Consider the following 26,763-nt stretch of genomic DNA (forward strand, 5'->3'; position numbering starts at 1 on the left):
GTTCTGGCCGATTCTCTATGGAAAAAAACACACAAAACATACACAAACATATACGATTTTAAATGATGGATGGATACCCGCACTCCTTCGGCTTCCCTTTGGGCCCTGTAGATCATCTCCTTTAGTTTCTGAGATTTCTGAACAAGGTCCAAAATAGATGCCTATGTTGGCCTTGAAGTCTTTTCCTGGATGAATAGTTCAAGATCAATGATCTGTTTCATTATTTCCTTTTGCCAGATTGACTGCTCATTCTCACCGCCTTTGTATAGGAAGAGGAAAGTTGACATTCTGCATCATAGTGAACCTCATGTATCCTTTACAAGTCAATATCTCAGCGAACAGTTGTACAATCTTCTAAGGGTTTCCTCGCATGCTAGTTGATATTTATTTGTTGAATGGACTACTATCAGGGATCTTTGTTCCTTATCCTGTTTCCCTCGATGCTGTTACTGGCTACACAGCGGGCCTTAATTCTATTTCTTCAAAATTTCTCAGTAGCCAGTGACATTGAGCTGTTTGTCTCAGCTACTGGAACAATATTCTGTGATATCCAGACTGCCTTGCTCGAGAATCCTGAAAATCCTGTTTTCATGAACTCACTGAACATAGTGAGTTGCTATTTTGTTTGGAGTATCCCGTTATATCTCAATTTTAATTGATTATACGTTAATACAAATACTTCTTAGGGTCAACATAAACCAGTCATTTCGATCTTTCCCAACATATATTCTCATACTCTTTTCTCTGTATCCAACTCTTCAAGTTGGGATTATCTATGATACTTCTACAATTTTTTTTTGATGAAGTAATCTATGATACTTCTACAATTTTGCCTTGATTTTCTGTTTGACTGAAGAAAAGATACAGAACACTGCTCGAATATGCAGATGACTCCGTACCATAGAATGTGACACCACAACATCTCACCAATGGATGTGACATATAAACCACAAAAAAAAGGGTAGGAAACATAAAAAATAACAAACATAGAAATACATACCTGAAAGAAGTACAAGGATCTTTGCAGTCGAAACTCCAAACTTTGAAGACTCAAATCATATGAGCAATCTGTTCACCAGCAGAAGAAATGCTTGCACTCAATAAGATGAATTGACCGATGTTCACCCCTAATTCTGCATACCAGCAGCTCTTCTTTAGGAGGAAGTTCCAGCACTTCGCTACACGAGAAACAGACCTTCTATCTTGTACTTTCTCCCTATTAAGTCTACAAGATCTGTCCCCGATGCACACTAATATATACCCTGTAGCCTTGAACTATCGTTGATCAAGGCCTACAGAAAGAACGTGTTTGCAACCATAATAAAAACCAAGCATCATACATCAAACATCATCTGATGCTAAAGCACATCTGCGATAATAGGACAGAAAACCTCGATTAATTTGATTTGACAACATAATCCCTCAGTCCTTTCCAGATATTAGGAAAAATCTCCATAGTTAAATTGTTCTTTAATTTACATCCTTTTGATTTCCCCTTCAAATATACCAACGCCAAAGTCCTTCGCATGTATCGGCTGGAACAGTCCAAGTTGAATAATCAAATACCATACCACCACAATACCAGATTCGCAAAGCAATTTTGGTTTGTACTCAAATTTAAACCGTTCACCTTCAACTAATATTTGAAATTTTCCATGATTCATCGCACAGTCACTAGCGCTTCTTATAGTCTAATCGTGAAATAAAGAGTAGTAACAGCTGACTCTCATACAGAGACAGATAATGGACATCAGCAGAAGGAAAACTTAAATATGAAAGATCGGGTACGATACCAGCTTGGATTAATCGAGCAAATATCTGCTGCAATAAAACTCATGTAAACATCCGAATTCATAGAATAATAACTTATTTCATCAAATTCTGAAAGTATTGAGTTGAAAACATTTTCTACTGCTACAAAGTGATCCGGTATTTCGTGTGTTGCCCATGCATCATTTACTGTGAATCCAAGCAAATCATAATTACGAGCCTATGATGCATACCTGAGGTCCGCGAGGTTTGCTTGGCGGATTAGATGAAGAGTTCACATGGATTTCATCACAAGCACGTTTCTACAGTTAGATACTAATTGGCTTACTAGTTTCGGAGTTACCACTGTGATGAAATTCATGTTCGAAACTTGAAAGATCACATTCCTCACATCTATGGAGCTGACTGCACAAACTATCAGCTTATGTTATAACCCCAATTAGGTTGCTTCCGTTGACAATGTATTTAGAATAATTGTTGCTATGCTATAAAACATAGCTATCTCGGTTTTTTGCTGTCTCTAACGCGCATTATAATCAATTGCAAAATTAAAGCAGAAAAGATGCTAACCACTGTGTACCTGATGTGGGAGGCCAATTAAGGATAGCTCGTTGAGACGTTGCTTTTTGCAGTAGGTCTGACGATCAATTTAAGCACACAAGACATAGAGAATCATAAAACACACACACCGCAAGAGGAGAGAGATCCCGGGCCAAAAACAATCCCGTGCTATCTCCCCCTCAAATCCCAAAAAACCCAATTTTATTAAGGATAGAGACCTGCCATGCAAGCGCACCTGACATGGCAAAGGCCAGAGCAGTAACATGAGTAATTTAAACAGGACATGACCCCCAGAAATTAGGCCTTCTTTTTTTTCCCCTCACATCCCGATTATACCTGTTACATCTTTCGTACATACAACAGCAAATTCCTATGGATATTGTTCTCCACGCTTCTGAATACATAAATCTTTGACAAACATCTTACGATCGAGAAAATCCAGCCCACAAGGCAAAGAATTTTGATCCAAGCTTTCCCTCTGCACGGCAAGCCTGAGGGGATTGGAAGAAATTCACATACGAAGAGCCAAAGAGATGAGGAACAAGGAAACCTCCAATCAGCTACCTACAAAATGAGCAAAAGGAATCCATGCTCCGTGATCATTCTTACCGAGGGGAAGAAGGCTAGAATAGCAGGAAGATCATCTTAGTTATCATCATCTCAAAGGTTGGTGTAGCAGAATGTGACTAAAGGGAATAATGAAGGCTATATATAAATAATATGGTTAACCGACTTGGGGAAACATAACCGACTCAGAGTCATAGAGAAGATGTACGATGTTTCCCTTGCCGGTTAAGACAATTGATATGTTGACCACTTATTCTGTGACACGTGGCTGACTGACGTGTTCTTCTCCGAATTGGGAGCTTAACCGCAAGCAAATCGAAGTGAAACCCACATAAACCCATCAGAAGCCGCGAACGTTAGCCCTGGTCTCCGGCCCAACGATACAAAGCCCAAAACATATATGTGGGCGTTTAGATATTAACTGGATTATCAGCCCATATTAGCTCTAAACTCAAAACAAACGTACTTTATTTTTTCTAACCCATTTTAAACAATTAGAATTCACATTTTCTTTTTTTTAGCCGGCTAGTCATTGAATAAGGCTACAATTTCGGAATTTTTCTATTCAGTTATCCAAATTAAGGAAATATCTTTCCTTCTCTCTCTTATTTAATATTCTATACCAAATATCTAATCCCTATTTTGAGGGAATTACATTAAGTAACATTTTTTACTGCAGTGATTTTTTTTTTCTCATTTTCGGTAACGAGCCCGCATTTTTATGCTTTTTTGATTGAACCTCCACTAAATAAATCTGTGGAGCCTTTCAAGTTGGTTTCAATATGTATAACTTTTGTAATACAAGTGTATAATTTAGCATAATAATAATATAAATAATGTTATATTTCATGTGGATATGATGTTGAATATTATATACGTTGATATTTTAATTACTTTATCTAGTTCTTATTTCCACAAAAATATTTATAATTATTGTATATATCAAGTATGTAACATGTGTATAATTCGTAAAACTAATGTTTTTGGTTTCATGTATAATGTGTGTATAGATATATATAACTCATGTATTTTCGTTTCATGTATAATGTGTGTATAAATGTATATAATTCATGTCTAAATTTTTATTTCCTGTACAATGTGTGTATAAATGTATATAATTCATGTCTAAATTTTTATTTCCTGTACAATGTGTGTATAAATGTATATAACTCGTGTATAAATGCCACTGTTGTATATCCAATCAATATTACAGAACTATTATTAATTTGTAAGTATAAATTACTGATATAGAAAGTAAAATAGAAAATCTAGGAAATTACATATATAACATAAAATAATATACATTTGTAATATTTATACACGAATTATATATAGTTATACACAAAATATACATGCACACGAAAATACCCATAGCACAGACAAAAAAGATATACACATGCAAACACATTTTTTAAACACACAAACATATATATATATATGGGTAACTGAAAATGGAATAAAGAGATGACATACAGTATATTTTCATTTGAGTAATTGAAAAAATAAGAGAAAAAAGGAAAGAGTTCTTTTTAATTAGACAAAATAATGACATAATCTTTTAAAAATGGAGGCTTTTTCGCCTAGATTTATGCTAGGATTTGATATGGTTAGATGTATTGTATGGCTAATTGTTGTAAACTATCTTTTAGGGCTAGATTAAGTTGTATAGATTATGGGCTTGGCTAATTATGTTTTCTTACCGTAGATAAAGTTGCCCCCAGTAAAATTCAGAAATAACAAAAGTATGCATCTATTTTAGAATTTCAAATTGCATAGATAGAACTTTAGTATTGCGTCATTGAGGGAGGGAATTTGAAACCCCTTAGATAGTGGCTAGTTCTCAATTTCAAAAGTTTTTTTTTTTTTTTGAAAGGTCAATTTCAAAAGTTGAAAAGTAACTACTTTTTAATCTTACTCCACTGAAGCTTTACATGTGAAATTAAAACAGTGAAATTTTACAAGTATATAACCGAAAAATTACCAGTAAAAGTTATTTCCTCCAGTTGCTCTACGAATGAGATAATATAAGGAACTTTCAGGAGCAATTTCGGAACATAGTTCAAGTTGTACATAATAGCTGTTAACTGTCCAGCATTGACTGGAATAAGAAAGATATTATTTATGAAGAAATACTAAATACTTTAGCATGTCTTGGGAGATTAAACACAAAGGGCAGACCGGTGCACTAAGCTCCCGCTATGCGCGGGGTTCGGGGAAGGGTCAGATCACAAGGGTATTGTACGCAGTCTTACCTTGCATTTCTGCGAGAGGCTGTTTCCACGGCTCGAACCCGTTAGCACACAACTTTGAAAATTTTATTCCATGAGTTGGGAGGCGTTAATTAAGCACTACCTCAACATAATTACAATCTAAAAAGCTTGGGCACAATAAGAGAAAAACAACAGGAAAAAGTAGCTCCGTCAAGTCCCCAACAAGGAGCCTAGCTATTCGTTTAGCTTCATGATGCCTGAGGCTGGTTACGAGCCTTCTCCTTCTCCTTCACTTCACTTCCTTGCTTGTTATCGTACTCTGCACGTATCAAACAAATATATGAATCATCAATCAAATCAAATTGGTATTAGAAGACTAGAGAAGAGGAAATCAAGAAGAAAAAAAGGAACAATAATATCAACATAAAGCATATATATGAAGTGAAGTGATGTAGTTTACCAGGGGCATTCCCATGGATGATCTTTTCCTCAGCCTCTTGGTTTCCTCCATATATCCCTCCAAAACCTTCTTCATCTGACCTAGTTGCATATCCTTCTCCAAAGCTGGACATTGTGTCCCTTTAATCCAACAAATATAAATTTCAGAATATCATCATACCCCATATAACACCTTGTCCTAACAAGTCGAGTTTAGAATTTAAACTTGATAAATTTAATAAATACTTCTGATAGAAAATGACTTTTAGGCTTACTTCAACCGAGAAACCAATTTCAAAAGCTAATTTAATGAAGAGAAGGATTGTCCAAAAGCAAATAAAAAATCAAATCATCTGTCACCCGCCAATGTGGAAACTCAACACTCTGCACGTATAAGACTGGATATTTGGAGCGCAGACAATATAAAATCAAATTTTTCAATAATGCGTAAATTATGAATCGGGATGGCTCATCTGACTGTGATATCATGATAACAATGGGCCTGATTCGATTTTCAAAGCTAGATCGTTAGCATTGCTAAAAGTTTCATCCCACATGAATGTGAGACAAACTCAATAAGTTATATTTATATATTTTATATAAAACTATTATATTCAATTGAACCGGCTTGCATATGCACCTCTGATGAATGAACAAGATTAATTAAATGGATAACCAATGACTAGAACTTACTTAGGTTTGGTCTCGGCTCCAGGATTCTTGGTCTGGTCCATTTTGATATCGTCCTGTTTTCCTGATTCTGTCAAAAGAGTCCTGAAACTAATCTGAGAAGTTTTTGTTATGTGGTACGGAGGAGGATTTGAGAAGACAGCAAGTGGTTTTGCTCTGGTAGCTGATGATCTAAGAGCGTTGAGCATATTTACTGTTTGATTGTGAAATGTGATCAATTTATAGTTAGAGGTTTATAGAACACTTTAGGAGTGGATATATGGAGAGGACAAAGGAATGATGGAAGGTTGATTGGGTCTCTTTTCAACGTACATGGATATTAGTCCTCGTCATGCTGCGTACCAGAAGTCCAGAAGTCTTAAGTTTCTCCTAACTTCACACGTATGGTTTTGTTCTGACATTCACCCAGATGCCTTAGGTTTCGCCATGACACGTTTGGGCTCGTTTATTGAAACTGATTGGGTGAAACAATACTAGTAGTAATCTATATAAATATATAAATCTATATTTTTTACTACTACTTAGAAATGGGAGTTTGGTCGTCCCTCTTCGTCGTCCGTTGATGGCCCCCATTAAAAAAAATAAAATTTTGAGCCCTGTATTAAATAGGCCCTAAAAAAATAAAAAAATTGTGGATCCCATATATATTAAACAACAACTAATATTTAAAAAAAATTGTGGGCCCCATATTAAATATCAACCAGTATTATAAAAAAAAAGTGGGCCCCATATTAAACACCATGCGTATTCGTAGCAAACACTAATATAATAAAATTTTAGATACGGAGCACAAATTACAATGTTATATCAATCGTGTTTTGAACATAGTACATATATATAAAAAAAAAAAATTGGGCCCCATATTAAACAGGCCCATAAAAAAATTGTGAAAATAAATAAATTGTGGGCCCCATATATATTAAACAACAACTAATATTAAAAAAATGTGGGCCCCATATTAAACACCATCCAATATTTAAAAAAAAAAGGTACATCCAAACTCACGGGAAAAAAAAAAGTGAACCCCATATTAACAAAATCAAGTAATATTTAAAAAAAAAAGTGAATCCCATATTAAAAAAAACAAACAATATTAAAAAAAAAATTGGGCCCCATATTAAATACCGTGCGTATCCGTAGCAAACACTAATATAATAAAGTTTTAAATACGGAGCACAAACTATAATGTTATATTAATCGTGTTTTGAACATAGTATCCCATATTGACAAAATCAAGTTATTATGTTCATTAAATATACTTAAAATATTTATATTTTAAAATAAGATAGAATTTAATGCAAAAGACAACATAACAAGTAAAATGAGCTAAACCGAGAATATTTACCAACAATTAAAAAATAGTATTTATTCGTTTAGATAGAAAATCAATTTCTACAACAAGTCTTCTCTTTTAAAAAATATTAATAAATTTGCCGATTTTGTATTCGTAGCAAACATTAATATAATAAAATTTTAGATACGGAGCACAAACTACAATGTTATATTAATCATGTTTTAAACATAACATATACTATATATATATATATATATATATATATATATATAATCACTATTCAAAGACAACTACGTACACATAGATGCACTATAATCTAAAATGTTGGGCCCGTGCACAGCACGGGCATAAGCCGTCTAGTAAATATATGAAGCAGGGCATAGGCCCTGCTGATGTGGCAGGCCTCACAGTCCAGGAAACCTATTTTTCTATTTTCTCAGATTTTTGCCATATTACTCAAATATTGCCTTTTTAAAATTAATTAATATTTTCCCATCAAAACCGCTCCCTAATTGCAACTGTAACGGTTCACTTATTCTCTCCAACTCCCCGCGCCTCTTCCAAACTACACCTCTTATTTTGATGTGTCCTCTTAATTAGGGTTCCGCTTCATCTCTTTTCACAATGAAATTCAACTATCGAGCACAGAAAAGAAACCAAATGAACTTCTTGACCCAGTTAATCAAAGGCTGCACAGATTTCAGTGAAAACACGAAGGTAATAAGTAAATTCTTTGAATCAATTTTCAAAATCTTTTCTCAAATTGACCGGAAGTTTTGATTCGTTACACCTGTGGAAAATTTCCTTCTCAAATTTCCCACTTTTGAAAATTTAGACTCTAAAGTTTGCATAATGAGTGTCGAAGAAGTTGATTTATTCGTCTCTTTTACATCTCTATTTGAGTAATCATGAAGATGATTAGTGGCATTGATGCCCTAATTGCCAATTTTACATTGATTTTTTTCTTGCAGATGTGATGATACGTGGTTAGAGGTGTCAAAATGGGTTGGGCTGGCTAAAGGCCCAAAGAATTAAATGGGCTAGGACGGGCTGGCCCTTTTAGTTGAAGGGCCGGAAAAATGGCAGCCCACCCAGCCCTACGTGGGCCGCGGGCTAGGACAGGCCAGCCCTTTAAGTTATTTCGTCTTCCGAAATAATATTTTCTAAGTGATTTTTGGTACAATTTAAACATGAAACTTTTGCATTATGAAATAGAATATTCTATCACACATTCTTGCGCAAATCCATATCATAAAAGAAAAAATTCATGAGAACAAATATAAATTATTATTTTTTATCACTAATTCAAATCACATTCAAAAGAAATTAAACATAATATAAATTCTAAGACTAAAAAGTAATGCTCCAGTTTCTAATTTACTACTTAGTAGTAAGTACATTCTTTTTTCTCATTACTTTTTATCCTTTTGTTTAATTTATTTGTATTATTTTTTAAATTAATTAATTTATTATTTTTTTCTGGCCTCAGCCCAACCCTTGAGGCCGACGGGCCAAGAGAGACTGGGCTTTTGAGCCTCACTTCTATATGGGCCAAAGAAATCTTAGCCCAACCCTAAATAAAGGGTTGGATTGGGCCGGCCTCGCGGACCAAGCCCATATTGACAGCTCTATACGTGGTGCAGGTCTTTCCCCTTTTCTTAACTTTAAGGTAGTACTAAATTTATCCTCAACTAATCAGTTGATATTTTTTTTGTATATACAAATTGAGAATTCACCTGTTTCTTCAAATTTTTAATTTATTTTGCGCCTCTTATGTGCTATTTGTTGGTGTACTGGGATTAACTCTGTATTTGTCTATTATGATTAACTACAGATGGTGTTTTCCCCCCAGTTTTGGTTACTTGCATTGTGGGTAAAATATACTCCTATTTTAATTTGTTGATTTAATAGTGTCTTACTTTATCAGTCTACCAGCGAGTTAACTAATTTAGTATAACCAGCCTATGTCAATCCATTAGAAATTGGCAAAAAAATAAATTATTTTGGTACAATTTCTAAATTTAGTATTGTTTGAAGAATTTGCGTTTTAGTTTTGAGAACGTGTCTCTTAATTCTATTTTTTTTTTTTACCTTGCAGTATTGAAAATGAAAACCCCATTGCACGAATTGTTAGCTTTTATGGGATTTTGTTTAAGTTTTCACTATAAAGGTTGGTGCTTATCTCCCTTGGTTCAATTGTTCTTTAGTACATGTAATTCTAAACAAAAAATACATGCATATGACGTAGTGCAAGGGTCTGCAAGCAATTTCCCTTTTTGTTTTTTTTTTAATCAGTGAACCCTCTTTTCGGAAATGAATTTAGTTAAAAAAACTCTTTTCAAAATAAAACTGTAAATATCTTATCATGGTTGTGTAATTAATAACAATCAACAACGTTGTTAAGAATGAAAGGTTCGTACAATGGTTATTCTTCTTCAAAACAATAGTTTTGTTCTTAAATCCAGGAAAAAGGGCCTTTTAAAAGTTGAATGGTTATTCTTCTTCAAAACTATAGCTTTTTTTTTTTTAATAAAAATACAGGAAAAAGGGCCTTTTAGAAGTTGAATGGTTATTTTTCTTCAAAACTATAGCTTTTTATAAGTTACACGACAAAGAGCCTTTCAAAGTTGAATTTTCATTTTTTTTTTTTTGCTTTTATTCCTTTAAGCCAAGAGTGTTTAGATACAACTCCAATTACATTTCAGTTCTTTTCTCCCTTCCTCTATATAATAAAGTTCTTAGACATTTCAAGCTAAGTTTGAACGACAAAAGTCGAATTAATTCTGATAGCTTATAACTTTGTGTTCATGTTACAGTGCATACAAGATTCAACAAAACTGAATTGCTTTCTTTCTCCATAGAGGGGCTCTATATAAAGTTTTTTTTTTATCTTTCTAGGTATCCATTGTTTATTTTCTATTTATTCTGCTTGGTGCCTCCTCTTCAGATTTGGTCATCTAATTAACATTATGCATGACATAGAGTAGTACTATGCTCATTTGATCTTTCAGCGATTTAGGGGAGAAATATTTTTATTGTCTGCTGCGTTTTGTTATATTCTAAGATTAGGGGTTTTGTATTACATGTATGGCGCATTGATTATCTGTTGTTTGGTATATTGAATAATTATAAGCAAAGAAGAAACGGTCAGAAGAAGCCAACGTCGAATAAATCTTCCCACAAAGAAGAAGGCGAAGGTTGTGAAGAAGCTCCCCGTTCCTATTTTTGGACTACTATATGTTAATTTTCCATTAAGTGAACTTTCAAATAATATGTATGCTAACTATGAGAGTATAGATAATAACGATCTTTTACCTTTCAAGAAAAATATAGCGGTTTGTACTCTAAAGGTTAACTGAAAGTCGTTTCTTTAATTCGATAACTACTGAAAATATATCAATTTATGGATGTTGATTGGTATGTAGGATACGTGGTTTTTGCAGGTTGAATCCTGAGGAAATATTGGTTGAAGCAGAATTCCTACAAGCTTTCATTGTTATATTTGGAGGTTTGACTTTCATTGTCAAGTTCTTATAGATGACATATTAATTTATATACACTATCATCAAAAGTATAAAAGATGAATGTATCACTATTAATGTATTTTTACGGCTTGTAATATGCTAATATTCTATTTACCTATTAAATGCATATATATTCAAAGAGAAAGCCTGGCAGTCTACCTTACAACCATTTTAGTATTGCAGTGAAAGAAAGTTTCAGATATCTTTATCAGGAGTATTTGACAAGGCAACAATATATATATATATAGGCTGGGAATAGCACAGGCTGAGTTGGCACCTCTCTAAGGCCTGGATTCCTATTTATTTATTTTTTGTGGGTTTTTTGCATTTTCCCTTAAATATTTCATTCTCCTTAATACACACCAAAGATCAACAGTCACGACTAATTCAAGCCACTAACAGTCGTTTCAGTCCCCTAATCCGTCAATTGGAAAACCCAAAGACCTCTTTAACTTGCCTGCATTTCCAACACAACGTCGAAGAAGAAATCAATGGTTCTGCAAGAGTTCTTTCCATTCTCTCTCGGTCGAAGCCGATGCAAGAGTTTTCTCTCCACCGGTACGCAACTACTTTCATCCCCGTGTCCTAATCTAATAGAATGAAAGTTTTTTCTCTTTAACCTTCTTTGTTCATCTTCTTTGAATAGTTATATACTCCATTGGTTGCGCCAAATAAGTGACTAATTTAGATTCACATAGTTGATCTTGAATTTGGTAACTTCTACTTTTAATTCGATCAAGAACTAACAAGTGTATTACTTAGAATTCCTGGAATCTGATATTCTCACTTTGTATTTCTCTTTTTTGTGTAGGGAAAATGACTTTGAAAAGTGGTTTATTTATGGGAATAATTGCGGGTATCATAGGCATCTTTGTAATTTCGCTGCAAGTTTTTACACTTGAAGATTGGAGTTCACTTCCTCGGTCCGGTTGTTATATTATTAGCTTTTAAATTGCATTCATATGATCCAATGGAAGGTTCTGCAAATAACTTCCTGTTTTTTAAGTTTGTTATCCTTCTTTCTGCTCTTTTCTCTTTGCATAGTGTCAGTTTGTATTTTTGTATTGTTCAATGTTTTTATTTCATTTTCTTGGCAGAAAGTTGAAATAAAATATAATGAAATGTTAACTGAACTTAGAATTGGATATGCGCGAGAACCCAGTATATGATTTGGGAGTTAGAGTTCAAAATCCCAAAAAATAGGAGGAAAACGATGTTTACAGGCAATTATTACACAACTTAATAATTCAAGGTTTATTGGTTGAACCTTTCAACTTCTTAATATTATTCAGTCTATTTGAACTATTTTAGGGAACTAGTTTGCTGGGCAGCCTGGGCTATTATTTTCATTCATTTATAGTATGAGAAAATAAAACTAGGAGTTACAGTGATCCACATAAATACATAGATGAATATGGTCCTGTTTAATTCAGTAATGCCTTTGTATTTTAGCCTCTATATGCACATTTATGCGGCTCACTAATAAATTATGAGTTCACTTTTTCTCCCGTGTCATGTTTAGATATTCTTTAAGATTTGGTTAGCATGATCTGATGCTCTTTTCTCAAAATATCCTCCAATCCAATGAAGGTACATTAATTAGGATAGCTGCAGCAACATTTTTGTTTCTGGTGGAGCCACTTTAAAGTTTAATCATATTTACATTACATATTTAATATTTCTCAGCTGTTGCTAATGATATTGCAAGATGCAACCCCCAGCCTTGATTACGATAGACTATGAGAGGAACAAAGCATTTTCCAAGGCACTTTTTAAATACTTGACTCTTGACTGATAATGTTGTTGGCGTTAGTGTTTCCATTACTTTTACTCCTTGCTTTAATTTTGTTGCTTGTGGAAAACCTAGCATTTAACGGAGAGTTTAATTAAGTATAATGGAGAGTTTAATTAAGTATTCAGCTGCTATTCGACGGTTCATCTAATAGAAATATTTTCCATTTGATATGCGTTGCTTTCTGATGTTTTTGTTGAATACTTCAGCAAAAGAAGGCATAGGACGACTACAATGTTATGAGATGCAGTTAAACAAAGGTTATTTTCATACTTCTTAAATTTCTTTGCATTGTGCTTATGGAGTTGTAATACAACATCAGGACGATCCCCTCCAAGAAGTAAATTGCCAAATTTACGGCTACCGATGAAGTTTCATGGCCATGTGAAGAGCAAAATTAATAGCTAATCTAGAATTTTGATTTTTTCAGGACCCTTCCAAGTAGTAAGTCGCTTTATTTCCTTTCATTCCTACAGAATGCATCTACTGACTATTGTTTGCTATCGAGACAAATTTGACTTGTGTATTTTTTTTCTACCCACAAGTTTGGACTCTCAGGACAAAGATTAAAGATACATTCTTTTTCTAATTGAAGGGGGGAAAAGCACGAAGTTGGGCTTCATTGGAAGAGTTTACCTTGAAATGTGATCCTACATTAACTCTCCAACAATGTTCGCAGATTGAGTAAGGTTTCAAATAGACCATGGTTTCACCAAGAAAAGGCCAAACCACGATGCCGGGTGGAAGATTTAGGATATTCTGTTGAATAAGTACAACGAAGACTGGGAAAACAAGAATAGCAAGAGAGTCAGACATGGAGACCGGCTAATGACTTCACTAGCTCGATGTATCCCTTCTTCCTCTCTGTTGCTGGAGCAGATAGGGAATAAGATAAAAGTTATAGCAAGTTGATATGTAGTTTAAGTATCTTCCTGTTGTAGTCAATTTGAAACTAAAGTTGAACAAGAATTGTGTTTTAGAGCAAATTACAAACATGCTAGTACTTTTAAGACATCAAACATAGGATGCCAAATTTCGAAAAAGTATCGTCTTATGTTTTACAAATTGCATTTCTTTTTAACATGATTAGCCAAATTGTTTTAAGCTAAACATCTTATAATATGACATGAAAGCGTTGTAGACTAATTATGTGAAATGCCTACATTGAGAATTTTGGAGCTAATTATTGGAACAACAGACTGAAGATCATACTTAACATGCTGATCTCTTCAAACATTACTTGATGTTTAATTTTATAACCGCGCGAAGCGCGGACAAATTTACTAGTAAACTTAAAAAGCTAAGTACCTCATCATTAACAAATAATAACAGAAAAACAAACAATATCAGACTAAAGCTGACCCAAGTAAACAATATCAGACTACTACACTCGGTCCATGTTTAGATATGCATGTCCATAGATAATATTTGACACGTTTGAAAAAGAAAAAAAAATTAAGTGTTTTGTTTTAAATTTCGTCCGCTATTTCAATTTCAATGTGGCAAAAATAAAGGTCAAAAACTAATAAAGGAAATATTTAAAGTGAAATACGGAATACGTCTATTACCGACTTCAAAATGTTTCTCAAAAGCAATCGAAATGGTTTACTAGGAATTGGTCAAATTGTTTCAGTATTTCCACCAAATGGGGGTAACAAACTGGGCCGTTCAACAGTTGAACCTGAGCAACATTCTTAGGCCCAATGAAATCCTTTGTATCGAAGTCGTTATATATGGTGAAATTCTTCAGTATGCTGCAGGAAGGGGTGTCAATGGTTTTTCAAAAACCGATTGAACCGATCGAACCGTATCGTATCGAACCTATTTTTAGGTTCTTTTTAATAAAATCGAAGGTTTTAAGTTAAATCGATAACCGTACCGAATAATTAGTGTGAGTTTTTTATTATATAAAAAAATACCTAACCGAATAAATACATATGTAGAAATATATTTTATATTTTATGTATCATAAATTATAATACATAGCTTTAGATATTTTGTCCTTGGGATGAATTTAAATGGAGAGGACTATAACTAAAACTTAAACCTACTCGTCGACCCTATTGAAACAACATAATAAAGTCTTGAACACTCCTACATGATAATATCATCAACCGCTCCAAAAGAAGAAAAGGTTTGGTTTGTCCTCCTCTTCTTTTTGTTTATATTTTTTCTAAATTTTTAAGTTCTTATTCATAGCAATGGTAGTAACTACATAAAACTTCATATTGCAAATTCTTTAACTAATTTTTTTAGTACAATTACTCTTCCATAACTTTTTAATCCTTGTTTTTTGTATTGCATTAGGTGACTTTTCAAAAAATACCAAAAATTAATCGAACAGTACCGATACCAAAGATAAACCGATCTCATTGGGACGGTTTTCAAAAGTTTAATTTTGAATTGATATAGTATAAATTTTTGCAAAAAACCAGCCGAACCTAACCATTCACGCCCTAGCTGCAGGTCACTTAGATGGTGTTGCAAATTCGACTTATATTTTCATGAATTGTTATAAGTGATCTTCTAATTATTATTCCACCGTCAAATTTTATATATGAAAAGTTCAGCATAAAATCGTTGTGGTACTTCCACCCGTTATAAACACTTCAAAAGTACCAAAAGCATTTGCTCTCTTATAATGATGGGTGCCGAATAAAAAGGTTTACGTTCTTGGTATTAGGGATATTGTTTTGTCTTTTCTAAGAAAAATGGTAGCTCTGTTTTAAGAGGTGTTAGAAAGAAAAGGCGTAGTTTGATTAATTTGAATTTGCACTAATTAAGTTCATTAGTTATTTCGAATTCACACAAATTAAGTTCATTGAGAGAATAAATCGTTCCGAAATATTTCTCAAATCTACAATTCAAACTCATGGTGGATGAATAAGAATGGAGTAATTCACCCATTCAATCATTTTATTATGATCCAAAAAATCCTTAAATTGATGAGGAGATAGAATTTGTACATTTAATTCTCAGGTCATGAGTCCATTATCGACTATTTTCTTTTCCTTCTCATAGAACTTCAGTAAGACTTACATGTGTTAACCATATATATCCCCCGTTTGGCCATAAGAATTATTTACTTTATTCCGAATTTTTTTTTCACTTTTTTTCAGAATATCAAAAACTCAAAAAACTTGTTTTTCGAAAAAAAAAATTCACTTTTTTCACTTTTTTACAACTACATTTTACCAAAAATTACAATTTCAGAAACTATAGTCAAACACAACTCCAACTCCAAAATTTCAAAAAAAAAATGATTTTTTTTTTATTTTTTTTTTATCTATGGACAAACGGGGCCATAGTCTTTAAATAGCACCATGGGAACTTCATAGCACTAACTAAAGAGGTAATCTTTGCAAATGATACTTGAGGAAGGTAAAGTTATTACAGACTACTCCCCTCTACTTTTGGGTTGAACTCTATGATTACCCTACCAAAGATAAAGGAAAAAGGAAGATGCAGGAAGAAAATATAGAAGGTGTCTTGACAGTGTTGGACCAGTCGACCGTTGAATCAGAGGCACCTACCCTACCCAACGGACCCCTTAACACCAGCTCTGAGATTAGTAATTTCTGTGCCAAATTATTTAAATTCATAAATAAAACACACTACCTACGTCCTGGGACCATGAATGCAACATGTCATGCACGTGTCCATCCTCGTTAATCAAACGTAGGTAAACCTGCTAATCCAGGTCGCCAAATGTCTTCTCTCTAAGTAAAGGGTAAAATGTGCAGCCACAAGTCTTTTCAAGACTTTGTTTTTAATTTGTGAGTACCACTCCCACACTCACCAGTTCTCGAAATGCGAGCTCTAGAAAATTGATAAAATTTGCAGAAAACTACATAGAGAACAGATTTAGCTTCAATCTAAAGTAGGCACTTTTCTCGAAGCTCGTCATCACTATTGTCATTTTTTTAATTTAATTGTCAGACCAACTTTTTCTAGTGGAAAGTGCAGGGTACCCTATATAATAATCTAATCTATAAGCGCTGGGTAATATTTAGCAGTCTTATTGCCAGCAAAGTACAGAGTATCCATACTCTAATTAATTAGCTCTGGATCGTATTAGGAGTCCTGGACGGTTCACTGCTTTCTAAACATAGGCATTTTACTGGTATACCTAAACTATCATAAAGTTGAAAAAACTACTTAAACTATCATTATTTAATTTATAAAATATATTTTAAATTATTTAATTATTCTTGAATGACATGTGATTTACACTCTCCATTTTATATAAAAATATTATCAAGTATTGTCCACGTGAATAAATAATGTCACAATGGCACCTACATGAAAATTTTAAAAAAATTATTTATTTTAAAAAACAAACTGAAAAATAATAATTTTTGTAAAAGAATACCAAAAATTGTAGAAAAAAAATAGTTTAAAAAATGGAAAAGTTATTTTTTTAAAAAAAAAAAAGATCACTTTTCCACTTTTTAAATCATTTTTTTTTCTGATATTCTAAATTTTTTGATATTTTTTTACAAAGATTATTTTTTTTAAGTGCTGATTTTTTTAAAAAAGATAATGCAGTTTTTTTATAATAAAAAATATACAGTTTTTTTATAAAAAAAAAAATATTATTTTTTAATTTCCATATAGGTGTCACCATAGCATTACTTATGCCATGTGAACAATTTTTTTGAGAAAATTTCAGCTTCACTTGACTTTTGGAGAGTGAATTGACACATTTAGTTCAAATATGTTTTTTCTCAATCTTATGATAGTGTAGGTATGAAACTAAAAAAAAATGATAGTTAGAGTGTTTTTTTCACCCTTATCTCTAATCTAATTAATTAGCTCTGGATCGTATTAGGAGTCTTGGATGGTTCATCAGCCCACTTCTTTTTAAACAGCCCAAATTATTTTGATCCCATTCAAGTCTTGAATCACAATGCTAATTGCTAAATTCATAAAATAACCTACTAGAAGACCACCTAACTTTATCACAGTAGTAATGCCTTTGATCATACTTTAAAAAACAATTTTGGAATTTTTACCGTTATTTTCTAGTGCCAAAGCTTGCATGTTGTCCGCGCACAAGCCAATTGTTCTACTAAGTACTTACCACCTCCAACAATTTATACATCAAAAACTATGTTCATCAAAATTTAGATGGACAAGAATCACCTAAATCTTTATTTTTTCTAGAACCTGAACCTAATTTCCAATAATTTTCTCTAATTTCATTGATCAGTAAGCCACACTTTTGGGTGCTTGTCGATTAATATTTTTTCTAATGAAATCCATGGACTCTTGGTAGCTAAATATGCCTTTCACCAGTGTTCCAACTTTCTACTACTAACAAACTCATGGCCCATCATGCAACTTGTCCTGCGACTTCCTCAGCAATTCAGAGAGCCAATAGTAATCAAAGCGCAGTATAGATGATCCAAAATTAGAGCAAACAATATTCAGACTCTGAATTTGGGGAATCAGTCAAATAATTAGGCCCCTCTAGTTTTGCAAAATAGCACGGCTCTTCTGCGCCCCCTACCACCACTAGTTTTGCAAAATAGCACGGCTCTTCTTCATCAGCTGCTGCTACTGCTTCCTCACATCATGACAGAAACTGAATAGGTGATGAGTAAAAGTTACTATTCTGAATTCAATTCAGAGTGAAAGGGACTGCCATTAATGCATTGCCGTAAATCAAGTGTAGTACTACTCTACTACACTACTATACAGGACTTGCTAAAAAGGAATGACTTTACTAGAGTGTAAGGCTTCCTAAATTAAGGATATGGCAAATTAGTAAAGAAAACGGCAGCAGCTCAAGAAAAAGCTGTTTTTATTTCTCTAGCCCACAGGTTTTTTGCTTAAAGTCATTGTGAATGGAACTTCCATTGCAGAACCTGATAGAAAAGGACCTTCTTCCATTGCACTAAAACCTCATGTAATCATTTAGTCGTTTAGTCCATCAAAGCTTTATTAATCGTGCAAGTAACAAAATGCTTATGTAATACCATACTCATCTCAATAATAGACCAAATTCATTCTGACTCACTTGAATTGTCTAGTTGGAACCTGGAATTAAAATCAATTAACTAATTATACATCAATAATTCACAAAATATATGCACAATTACAGTCGATTTCCACCTAGTGACACCAAAAAAGAAAGAAACAAAAACAAAACCTAGAAACTAAAGTTGAGAACAAAAGACAAGACACTAAAGAGAGTACACTATTCATATAAACAGAGAAGGCTAAATCTTGAAATTCAAGCTGCAAAAGTTAACTTGCTTGTTCCAGATCCTAGGGAGCTCAAAAATATCATCTTTCTATACTAACTAGCTCTTTACTCTACAGCGAGCAATGAAATTGAAATTAAGCACTTAACAAGTATCTAATTAACAGAACCAGGCCACATAATTCGCATTAGTGCCATGAAGAAACAGTCAAAAGGGGCTTATCATTCCAAGCCAAGCAGAGAAACCCAGGTGGTGAATCAATCAATCCATACGATGAACTGTAATTATAGTTCCAAAGAAGAATTTTTGCTTGACTCATTGCATAATGGCTAAGAGTAACTGCCTTAAAACCAGCCCCTTCCATTAATTCTCTCCAATGTTCTTTATCTTCCATACATTCTCTTCTATTTCCACCTTCATCTTGCCCCACTGCCCCGGCGATTCTCCGGCCAAGTATCAGTCTTTCTACCTCTACTCTCTCCGGTGAGTCTCGGGTCAAGCTCGGATCCAACGAATCGAAAATTGTCGAATAGTATTTCAATGCATTCTTGAACCGTTGTAGAAATCCAACTTCATTCAAACTCACCTCATACTCACCCAATGTCACTATACTTGGATTCAATGACTTAGCTAAATTAAGTGCAGTTTTAACACCAACATTTGACTCATCCAGTAAATTATACAACTGTAACATGAAATTAACAGCTAAGGTTTCATCCGGGTCAATTTGAAAACTAGACCCGTTTAGCTCCTGAACGGGTGTTAATATCGGTTCGAATTCGAAGTTAAGATCTAGAAGCTTCGCGAAATCACGAAGACGGTTTCCTGTAGCTAAAAGTGAAGGTGCTGGAGAGTTACCTAGTACAACAGATGGAATCCCTGAGATTCTAACACTTGCAGGTTTTCCAGCTGATCTAGTTGCTAAAGCTTGTAAAAAACCAGCCCATTGGATACCATGAACAATTCCAAAATCAACTATGTGAATCCTCGTTGCTTTTTCAGTTGCTTCAAGAATAGCCTGATTAGCTGTTAAATGAGCAAACTTTGAGTAAGGACATGCATCGTTAAACGCTTTGTATGATAAAGTAAGCTCTTCTTGAGTAGTACAAAAGATTTTCGGAGTTTTCTCTGTTTCACACGAAAGCTTACTGTAAAGAGCTTCTAAGAAATAAAACCCGACCCGCTCCGTTGGATCTCCTTGTTGTGAAACTGATTCCCTGAGTAAAATCAAAGATTTTACTGCATTTTCAGGGTCTGAATCAACAAGCCTTGCACATTCCACTAAAGATTTCAACAACGGTTTTGAAGAGAAATTACTTTCAGGGGAACTACAAGGCACGTCAACTGATACAACTTTGGGTTGAATAACTGGAGATGGTGGGACCCATTGAGATGTTTGAGGTTGTAAGGGATTAACATTTTTCTGTGTTTCGGAAAAGATAACTCCATTGAGATCGGATGTTTGAGGAGGAGAAGAACCTATACTGACTCGATTTGGACAACTAGAGAACGGATCTCCGTAAAGACCCTGCCACGCGTCACAACCAGATTGAAGATTAGAACTTCCAGTTGAATCTCCACCGCCTATTAAGCTTTCCATCCACTCATCCGAGTCAAACTCACCACCCGGTCCACCGCATAAATCAGCAAACCTAAACCCGGTCGAGTGGTGCTCCAAGTGGGGAAACTGAAAACCCGGTTCGGCTCCATCTGGTGTAACCTGAAATGGGTCGGTAAAACCCGGGCCGGTAAGTCCATATCCCAAAGTGGGGCTGTTAGTTAAGTTCTGGTGAGTTGAACTCCATGGACTTAAGCACAAGGGATTAACACTACCCAAGAATTGTTGTTGCTGCTGTTCTTGTTGTTGGAGTTGTTCTTGTTGTTGCTTTTGTTTTATGACTTGTTGAGCGATTGCCATTAGATTTCCACTGTCAGTGCACATATAGGCCATTCTCCAGTACTCCAAATCTCGCTAAGCTAGACTAGTTATACATTAGAGCAAGAAATTGGTGAGGAAGTAATTTGAGTGGACTAAGAGTAGCCCAAGGAAGAGGGAAGGGAGAGAGTGAGTTGAAAAGGGGGGATACTGTAGTGTGGTGTGAGAAGTGCTTAGCTTTTTAATTCACGAAAGCTCAGCCTTACAAGGAGGACAAAGTTTTGTTTTAAGTAGCTTCATCTGTCACACTATATTTTAACAATTTCTCTTTGTATGAGTATTTGGTTCAAGATGTAAATTATTACTTTTTATTAATAATCGTGATGTCCGGATAACTTGTGTGCGCTTCAATTAATTTTACAAGGTATTTGTTGCCTTTTACCAATACAAAGATTGGATAAATCTATCCATCAAATTTATTTCCCGTTTGGCCATAGAATTTTGAGAGATTTTGAAAACCAAATATTCAAATCACGAATTCTGCTCCAGACCTATTTTTAGTTCAAGATTTATTAAAATATCGTGTTACGTATTATCTAATTTATTATAAAAATATTAATTTGGTGTCAAATCGTAGGTATGATTATGATTTGTGTTAATGCCAATGAACGTCATCAAAGAATGTTCTGCATAATTTGAGATCAGCAAGTATGTTTGTTTGGTACGGATGAGTGTTTTCGATAGTTTTTAAAACTTAGGGATATAAGTCATGTTTCATGTTTTTCAAAAAAGAAAAAGTGAAATATGTTTTGAAAATAATAGTCAAATACATTTTTAAAATTTGAAAAACTTCACCCAAATCTAAATTTTCAAACTTTTTTTTTTAGAATCTATGACCACATGCTAGCTTAGATAGATGCCAGGAAATCACCTCCAGTATTTTCGCTAAAACTTCAATTTCAATTTGAGACCTCATAATTTTCAACTATTTCATTGAACACCAAACTATACCATTGGGTGCGTTAATTGACTTATGTATTACTCTCCATTTTAAATTTGCGTGATTCTTTTTTAATACGTCCTAAAAAGAAAAATATATTTTTTGAACATATTTTAATTTTAATATCTTTAATTTATTTTTAATGGCATGACTTGTTCGGACCTTCACCAACAATTATTTAAACGAAAGGGCACGGGAACCTCTCACCTACACTCATTTAAAGGATGTATCTAGCTTATATGCAAAAATTCTTCTTTAATTGCTTAAATTTTGCATTGTTCGGTCAAATATAATAAACGAATGGCGTAAATATATGATGAATATATTATTAATAGATAAGAGAAAATAAAAATATGTTATTATCAACATTTCAATTTTTCTTTAAAATGAAATAAATTTCTAAAGATATAGTATAAAACAGAGTATTGTTAATTGAGATGTTTCAAAATAAAAATAGTGTCGTAAAAAGTGACTTCCTATTTTTTTTCTCTTTGGATTTGAATTTTACATTTTCTTTTTACTTTAAAAAAGTAAAACTACTCCAGCTCTTCGTCATTTAGTAGAGTCTCTGACATAAAAACAGCAGTTGGTTAAAACTTTAATTTGATAACATCTTTTAAATATAGCTCTTAGCACAATTCATCAGTTTAGAAGAGTAAACAATAAGGTCCATCTAGTATAACACTTGATAGAGAATCCTACTTCAATCTATTATCTAAATAAATTTTATGCAACTTTGAAATCTATATATTCTTCAATCATTCGAAAAATAAAATGAGAGGAGGAGCTCGAAACACGTTTGGGCACAGAGTCGTCGAAATAGACTTGATTCCTAAGACCAACCTAATCAACCCGTCAGAAAAATCAACAGTTAAGCGAAAAGAGAAAAGAACAAAACTCTAAAGTAAAAACTTAAGGAACAGAAAAGAGCTTTTTCACTTATGTTTATTAAAATTAATTAATTTCCGTAGAGAAACCTTTATTTTTCTGTTCTGTGATTGATGAATGTTTAAGTAATGAGTTGTGTGTTTCTATCGCTTAAAGGTCTATTTATTCACATTTTTTCGTTTGGTTCCCAAGGTTAAAAAACAAATGATACTCCTTCCGTCCCAACTTGTGTCTTACTTTCCTTTTTACTTTTTAGTTTATCCAAAAAAAAAAGTGTGTCTTTCGATATTTAGTAGTTATCAATTCAAACATCCTACATAACAAGTTTATAATCACAGAATTTAAAGGACATTTTAGTATCAATTCAAACATTCTACATAACAAGTTTATAACCACAAAATTTAAAGGACATTTTAGTACATTACACACATCTATAATTTAGGACCACAACGTTCAAATGTCTCTCTTTATCTCTTAAACTTCGTGCCTAGTCAAATTAAGGTGTCTAATATGTAGCGACTACGGATTTTCCTGAGAGTTTAAAGAAAACAACAATCAGTCATCACCATCAATAATTTACTTGTTACGATCATCACACCAACTAACATTACCATACAACATATATAATTATCAGTCACTATCGACAATTACCATTATTATATATTGTCAATCACCACCATTAGTTATCATAATCATCGACTCCACAACCAACTACACCATCAACTACCATCGTGAACCGCTATTGTTAGCTACCATCACTACTAGCTACTACCCGGAACCATCAGCCAATATCATCACCAAACTCAGCCAACACTCACAACCACCCCATGTGGCTTTTATCACCATCAACCACCGTATAAATTTTCAAAATATTTTATTTAAACAGTATTAGATTTATTAATATTTATTTCACTTTTTATTCATGATTTTTAAAACAAAGACAAGTTTTATATATTCAGGTATTGAGAAAATAAATGATCTTAATTATTTGATATTCAGATATTAATACAATATCTTAATATTCATATATACATTTTAGTTTAGACGTTTTAATCTCAATACAATCTTAATATTTAAAAATGTGCTCACATTTGACCATTTAATTATATAAAACAAACTGGTCAGAAGTTAAATTTCTAGACTCAAGTGTAAGGAAGAACATGAATGAACGTGCAACGAAAATTCTATTATCTTCTTACCGTGAAATGAGACAAATGAAAAATGGGGGTTAAACGTGTCAACCGGTCCGGTTTAATCGGTTCAAACCGGTAACCGGACCGGTAAAACCGGAACCGGAACCGGTTCCGGTTAACCGTTTATTTCTTACCGGTCCGGTTCCGATTTTTTTGAAACCGGAACCGGACCGGTTAAACCGGTGAAATTAATTTTTTTTATTTTTTTATAAATATAGCCGTTGCTGCTGGGCTTATGGACCGTTGGCAACGGTCTATTTGCAAAAATGGCCATTGCCAAACGGCCATAAATTCATTTTTTGCCCCCCCCCCCCCCCCCCCCCAACCCCCAAACTTCTTTTTTTTAACACTTTAACCCATTCCCCAACCCTATATAAACCCTTCTTCATTTTCATTTTAATCCACACCAATTATAATATTGTTGGTGGAGTTGGTGATTTTGCAACAATCCGAAGTAGTTTTGGTGGATTTGCAATTCTAGCCGCCTTCACTTTGTTGGAAATTAATCCGGCAATTTGGTACCTTCATTCCAACTCTATCTTTATTTTTCGCAATTTAATTTACGCAATTTAATTTGTTGCAATTTATTTTCTTGTGATTTATTTGATTGTGATTTAAATTAATTCTATTTAATAATGGCAAAGAGATTTAGACATGGTGCCGGTAGTAGTAGTGGTATTGTTAGAGGTGGGCTTAATGAGGAAACATTTGTGGAAGAAACACCTAATTTAGGTATTGATGTTAATTTAGGTATATGTTTAAGTTATACTTATAGTATACATATAAAATATATTAAGTATACATATAATATATATTAAGAATATATAGTATACATAAAATATATTTGGAATATACTTATAATATATAGCATATAAGTATAACTTAAACATATATATATACTCTCTCTCTCTCTCTCTCTCTATATATATATATATATATGTATGTATGTATGTATACTATATGTTTAAGTATAGTGTGTGTATACTTAAACATATACTATATATTATAAGTATATTCTTAATATATTTTAGTTATTTTTCAAGTATATACACGTATATGCTGTATTGCTGACTTGCTGTTAGCCTGTTAGTCAGTAAATATTTAAACTTTACTTATAAACTTATATAACATATGTAAATATACCTACAATGTACTAATAAATACTATAATACATATATACTATACGAAAAGAAAAAAAAGGGTTTTGGACTGTTTGAACCGGACCGGTTCCGGTTTTGGTTTTGTAACCGGTGGCCGATTCCAATTTTTTAATCGAAACCGGCCGGTTCCGTAACCGGTTACCGGTCCGGTCCGGGTTAACCCGGTTAGCGGGCTTAATGGGGGTGACAGCTAGTGAATTTAGAAGCTACTTTATCTTTCTAATTTCACTTCTTTATCCCGACAAAAACTGTTATTTTACCCTTCTTTTATTTCACAAACAAACAAAACAAATTAAGAGTCATCACAAACAGGAACATTTTAACGCATCAACTAATCATAGTAGGGAACTTTAATGTGGAAAAGATAAACAGTTCAAAAGAAGAATACTCATCATCTGGTGATACGAAGTCCCTAATCAACAAACTTGGCTGTGAAAGCAAAACTGCAACAAAATGCACACAACGTGATTTCTATCTGAAATTGTTAATTCAGACTATTGTTTTAAACTTATTCTACCATAAATGTAAAAGTAAATTTGCTCAACATGGCTGTTACCATATAATATTTTGGACAATTTAAAAATGAGGTGGCGGGAGTCAAAAGAGTCAATACAATTTTCATTGAAAAAGGACATTTCACAAAATCTAATAGTAGTGGAAATGCAATGATGTAAAGCTCTACATAGTCCTCAGTGGCTAAGTCGTGCATGACGTGGCGTCAGTATGGAGTGGGTCCCGCTTTTGTGTGATATGATAACACCATGTCATTAACTTCCACGTGTACTCGACTTTACTCCCGCACTGTTCGGGGAACTTTGTGGGCCCTACTTTTATTTCCATATATGAATATGACACGTCAATATACGGCTCTTCCACATCGCCGTCTCGTGACTTCTATTAATTGTCCGATCTTTACGGATGTACGCAGGACTAGATCTTCACCGTTCATTCATTCTAAACTCAACGGCAATAAACTATATTCTTCATCACGTTTCGTGTTTCAGTTTTTCACCTATTTTCGCACTGATATTTCCGGTTCGGGCCATTTCTTATTCTTTCGTTTCTATTAACGTCGATGAGTTCTCGTTCCTCCGTCTCAATTTATATGATAACTTTTATTAGACACAAAGTTTAAAAACAAAAAAACAACTTTTGAAATTTAAGACAACAACAACCCAGTGAAATCCCACAACGTGGGGTCTGGGGAGGGTAGAGTGTACGCAGACCTTACTCCTACCAAGGTAGGATGACTGTTTCCGAGAGACCCTCGACTTAAGATTTAAAATAAATTATAAATATTTATGTATCACATAAATTGAGACAGAGAAATACATAAGAGCAAGTTAGTTCTGGGACAAACCAATTAAGTGCATCAGCTATGAATTCATTCGACCTAGATATTTTTTTAAAATATATTAAATTAGTATATAAAGATAGGCTTGAACCCAGCCAATCAATTGGCTTGTAACAGAACAAGTTAGTTCTGGGACAAACCAATTAAGTGCATCAGCTGTGAATTCATTCGACCTAGATATTTTTTAAAAATATATCAAATTAGTATATAAAGATAGGCTTGAACCCAGCCAATCAA

The 26,763-nt window shown here is 33.6% G+C and overlaps 2 protein-coding genes across 2 annotated transcripts; both read right to left on the reverse strand.

The window, feature by feature from the left end:
- Positions 1 to 5,191: 5,191 nt before the first annotated feature.
- Positions 5,192 to 6,516, reverse strand: LOC132624861 (uncharacterized). Its single transcript, XM_060339603.1, has 3 exons — positions 6,240 to 6,516; positions 5,569 to 5,687; positions 5,192 to 5,427 (listed from the first exon to the last, which is right to left on the reverse strand). Exons 1-3 carry the CDS (start codon positions 6,422 to 6,424, stop codon positions 5,357 to 5,359), a joined length of 375 nt encoding a protein of 124 aa, XP_060195586.1. The 5' UTR covers positions 6,425 to 6,516; the 3' UTR covers positions 5,192 to 5,356.
- Positions 6,517 to 18,815: 12,299 nt separating this feature from the next.
- LOC132621538 (SCARECROW-LIKE protein 7-like) lies at positions 18,816 to 21,253 on the reverse strand. Its single transcript, XM_060335852.1, has 2 exons — positions 20,205 to 21,253; positions 18,816 to 20,081 (listed from the first exon to the last, which is right to left on the reverse strand). Exons 1-2 carry the CDS (start codon positions 21,004 to 21,006, stop codon positions 19,243 to 19,245), a joined length of 1,641 nt encoding a protein of 546 aa, XP_060191835.1. The 5' UTR covers positions 21,007 to 21,253; the 3' UTR covers positions 18,816 to 19,242.
- Positions 21,254 to 26,763: the final 5,510 nt, after the last annotated feature.

The sequence above is a fragment of the Lycium barbarum genome, chromosome 12 (genome assembly GCF_019175385.1).
Source record: "Lycium barbarum isolate Lr01 chromosome 12, ASM1917538v2, whole genome shotgun sequence".
NCBI classification, from domain to species: Eukaryota; Viridiplantae; Streptophyta; class Magnoliopsida; order Solanales; family Solanaceae; genus Lycium; species Lycium barbarum.